The sequence below is a fragment of the Lipotes vexillifer genome, unplaced genomic scaffold (assembly GCF_000442215.2).
Source record: "Lipotes vexillifer unplaced genomic scaffold, Lipotes_vexillifer_v1.1 scaffold591, whole genome shotgun sequence".
NCBI lineage: Eukaryota > Metazoa > Chordata > Mammalia > Artiodactyla > Lipotidae > Lipotes > Lipotes vexillifer.
In genome coordinates, this window is record NW_006791954.1 from 3,402,675 (window position 1) to 3,406,439 (window position 3,765).

Genomic DNA, 3,765 nt, shown 5'->3' on the forward strand with positions numbered 1-3,765 from the left:
TGGGGCAAGTCTGGCAAAGAGCTCACCCCGCAGGGGGACGCTGCGGCACTGGCTAGTCCCTTACGAGGCTGGGTCTCTATGCGGGGACCCTGGGCCTGTTGCCGGGTCTTTCTCTCCAGTCAGGCTGGGGACTCTCTGAGCCCAGGGCAAGGCCTTCCCCAACGGATACTGCTGCAGTCCTTGTCTTCAATTCTTGACTGCCTCTCCGGACACTCTGCAAGGGGGCTGTCCCTCGCCTGTCCCTTCTTCCAGCTCTTCACTGCCCCCTCGTTGAAGCTGTCGGGAACCATTCCGCAGGGGGCCTCAGCCCAGTGTGCCTCTGTCCTGACAACACCGCTTTCCTCCCCGCCATCTCGCGGAGGTGACTTTCTTCTCCCACACCACACCTAAGGCTTGAAACCCATCCCCTCCTGATTCCTCCGGGCCCTCAGCATCCTCAAAGTCATCCGTCTCTCATTAGGTATGTACTGAGCCAGCGCTAGGCTTAGGCACCGAGCGTTCAATGTAAGTGAAACAGCCGTGGATCCTACCCACTTACTCCCCAAGGCAGGGAATGAATGAGTGAATGAATAAAGGAATGAATTTGTGAGTGAGTGGCCGTGCTTTGACTCACTTACTGAGCACCTACTCTGTGTCAGTGAATGTGCCAGCCACATAGGAGGCCCTCAAACATGGCCACGTGCTCTCTTACAGGCCTGCTGCCTCTTGAGGCCACCATGCCGGCTGTCTTCATGTTTTTGTGGCCAAACCTCCCCAGACAGATCTGCAGCCCAGGGGTCCTGTTCCCTCACCACCTCCAACCTCCTCGACCCCTGACACTGGCCATTACCTCACCACAGCATGAGAAAGGAGCTCTTGATACCCTCCAGACCCACAGATCCCGGCAGGTCCCAATGGCTGTTTCTCTCTCCCATCCCTCCAGACTTCAGAAGTGCAGGGGGCCCCCTCCTGCTGGGCCTTTGTCCTCTTCCTCAGGGATGCAGGACATTTCTGGTTCCCCCTCACCATCTGTCATGGGCCCTCTCCCTTCTCAGACTCCATTCTGCCTTGGTGACCAGGCTTACCCTGGGTCCCACTTCCATTTCTGCCCACATCGTGCTCAGCCTCCCTTCTGAAGCTGTGGTCCCTTCAGAGTCTAGAGTTGTATATTCAGTGCCTAACAGACTTCTGCGGGAAACCCCTACCCCCTCCTCAAACTCATCTCTCCTATTCCTGTCCCCCACTCCCCCAAACGTTTCCCTCCCATCCCTCCTATTTCCCCCCAAGGCACCAACATGTCCCTGTCACCCAGGTTTTTCTGTCTTTGCCTCCTGGATCCAGGCAGCAAACAAGCCTTGTTCATCTTCCCTCCAACCCCACTCCCACCCCATACCTTTCCCTTCATCCTCCCTGACACACTCTCTTCCCCCTCTCCTTTCCCTGCCTCCAGCCACTCCCTCTTGTCCCCTCCTATTCACCATCCAAAAACAGCCACGGCCTCCCTAATCACCACCATCTGGCCCCCACACTTCTCACTGCCTCCCACCCCGAGCCCTCTGCATCAGCCAGTTGGACCTCTATGCCAGTCCTCAAACCAGCACAGACCTATGCTCACCTCCCATCTCCCTACCTCCTAAAACAGCGTTCTCCTCCTCTATGACTATTCAGACCCTTTTCATCCTTCTAAGCCTAGTTTAGGTACCTCCTCCTCCAGGAAGCCTTCCCTGACCAGGCCGGTCCACCTGATCTCCCCTACTCCAAACCCTCTTCCAACTGACTGTGCCCCTTATACTTAAGTTTAACCATCCTTTCACCCCATCTAGATCACAAAGGTCCCTGCCCCCTCCCCTTAAGCCAGAGCACACAGAAGGAATCCACTGAGAGGGACCCCTGAAGGGGAGGGCCAGATCTCCTTCTGCAACTCTCCCTTATTTTAGTTGGAACTCTGCTCCCAGGAGGACTCCGGAGCTGCGAAAAGGTAAAGGCTGGACAGAACTGGAGGTGACATCAGGGGCAGATAAGGTACCAGAAATGCACCAATGTGTCCTTGTTCCCTACAGTGAGGATGGGGATGGGCATACTCTCCCCCCTCCCCAGCCACACCCAGCAGTACTTGGAAAGGGGGACAGAGCCAGACAGGTGTGAGAGCAGGGACGGATACCCCAAGGCTTGATTGAAAGGATGCTGATGGGATGAACCACCCTCCCCTCAGCCCTTTCTCCCAGAGTGGACAATGCCTGGGTCTCAACGGCCAACATGCTGCAGCTGTCAAGGCTCCTACCAAGGTGGGACTGTAAGTAGAAGGCCAATCCCAAGAAAGAACTTTCCTACGAACAAGAAGGGCATACTTCGGTGCAGAGATGCATCCAGGAGCCCAAGGATCTGGGAGAGCTTTACAAAGGAAGCTTCGCACCCCATAAAGAAGGAGACAGGTCCTGGACCAGAGGCAGGAGCCCTGACTCCTGTCTAAGCCCTACTGATGACAGGAGAGAAACCAAGGCACAGAGAGAGGAGTCCTCTAGCTCAAAGTCACACAGCGAGTCTTGGGGGGAAGGAACGGGGTGGGCGTGGAGGGAGGAGGTAAAAGGCCCCAGAAATTCTGGACTCTGTTCTTGCAGGGCTGGGGCACAGGAGACTCAGCCTTCTGAAGCTCCCAAGGCCTGACCTTCCCTTAGGGGCCATATCACAGAGGTGCAGACCCCAAGGTCTCAACTCCACCGCTGGATGGACCCTCAGACTCAGAACGCTCAACCACGACGAGGCTGTCCGTCTCCCTCCCCACCGCGCTCTTGTCCCTCCAAGACAGCTGTCCTCTGCCCAGTCCAACAGCCTGATTAGAGGCTGGGCTCTCTCTGTCCAGTCCCATGCTCCAAATCCCAGGGCTGCAGGCAGAGGTCTGGGTGCTGAGCCCCCACCCGCTTCCTCACAGGCTCCAGAAAAGGCCAACCACAGCAACGGGGCATCCGCTTTCCCCCTCTGCCCCAGACGCCTCTCGGAATCAGGATGAGCCTGGGGAACAGGGGAGCACAAGTCACACCCCCTCCCCAGCCCGGCCCCACTCACCTGCTCCCGCATCCTGTCTTGCTGACTCCGCAGGGCTAGGGCGTGCTGGGGGTACTTGCTCTTCAGGTGGTCCATGAAGGCATCGCGCTTGCGGTCAGCATCGGCCTTCTGGAGCCCGCTGAGTGCCTCCAGGCTCTGGGCCGCGATCACCGTGTGCCGTCGCTCCGACGTGTGCACCAGCCCCACGTTGGAGAAGCGCCGGCCCCCACTGCCCCCGCCTCCGCCCCCGCCCCCCAGGGTTCGGTACTCCCGAGGGTACTCGGCATCGTCTGCAGAGAGCATGGGGGGGCTGCTCCGCTCCGGATCTGCAAGGGGGGAGAGGGGGGACGGCAGGGTCACCGTGTGCCCGGCCTGGGACTGCCCATCTCCCACTGGGACCACTGCGAGGAGGGGTTGGCCTAAGGGGGGGGGGGGGGCATGAGGCACCTGGGGTGAGGCAGGGGCTGCCTACCCCCCACTAGGAACAGAAGAGGCAGAAGGGGTGGCTCCAAGGAGGGTGGGGAGCAAGGGCGGTGTCCAGCTTCCCGCCCTATGCCGGTGGTTTGGAGGAAAATGACTGTGGCTGAGGTGCTGTCCTTTGAGGTCAAGGAGGGCTTGGAAGCAGGGGTCCTGGACACCCCTCTAGCCACACATCCCCTTCCTCCTTCCTTATGCCAGGCTGAACAGGGGAGGGAAGGGGAGTTTCTTTTTGGACGCTTCCTAAAAGCTGTGGAAAGGAGCCTG

General features: G+C 58.9%; 1 protein-coding gene across 1 annotated transcript in view; it reads right to left on the reverse strand.

The window, feature by feature from the left end:
* Nucleotides 1-3,342, reverse strand: part of SRCIN1 (SRC kinase signaling inhibitor 1) — a 41,792-nt gene extending 38,450 nt beyond the window's left edge. Inside the window, exon 1 of the mRNA XM_007465139.1 lies at nt 3,043-3,342. Within this exon, the coding sequence (XP_007465201.1) occupies nt 3,043-3,324 (282 nt within the window). The 5' untranslated portion in view covers nt 3,325-3,342. The remainder of the gene's footprint in view (nt 1-3,042) is intronic.
* Between the last annotated feature and the right edge of the window lie 423 nt (nt 3,343-3,765).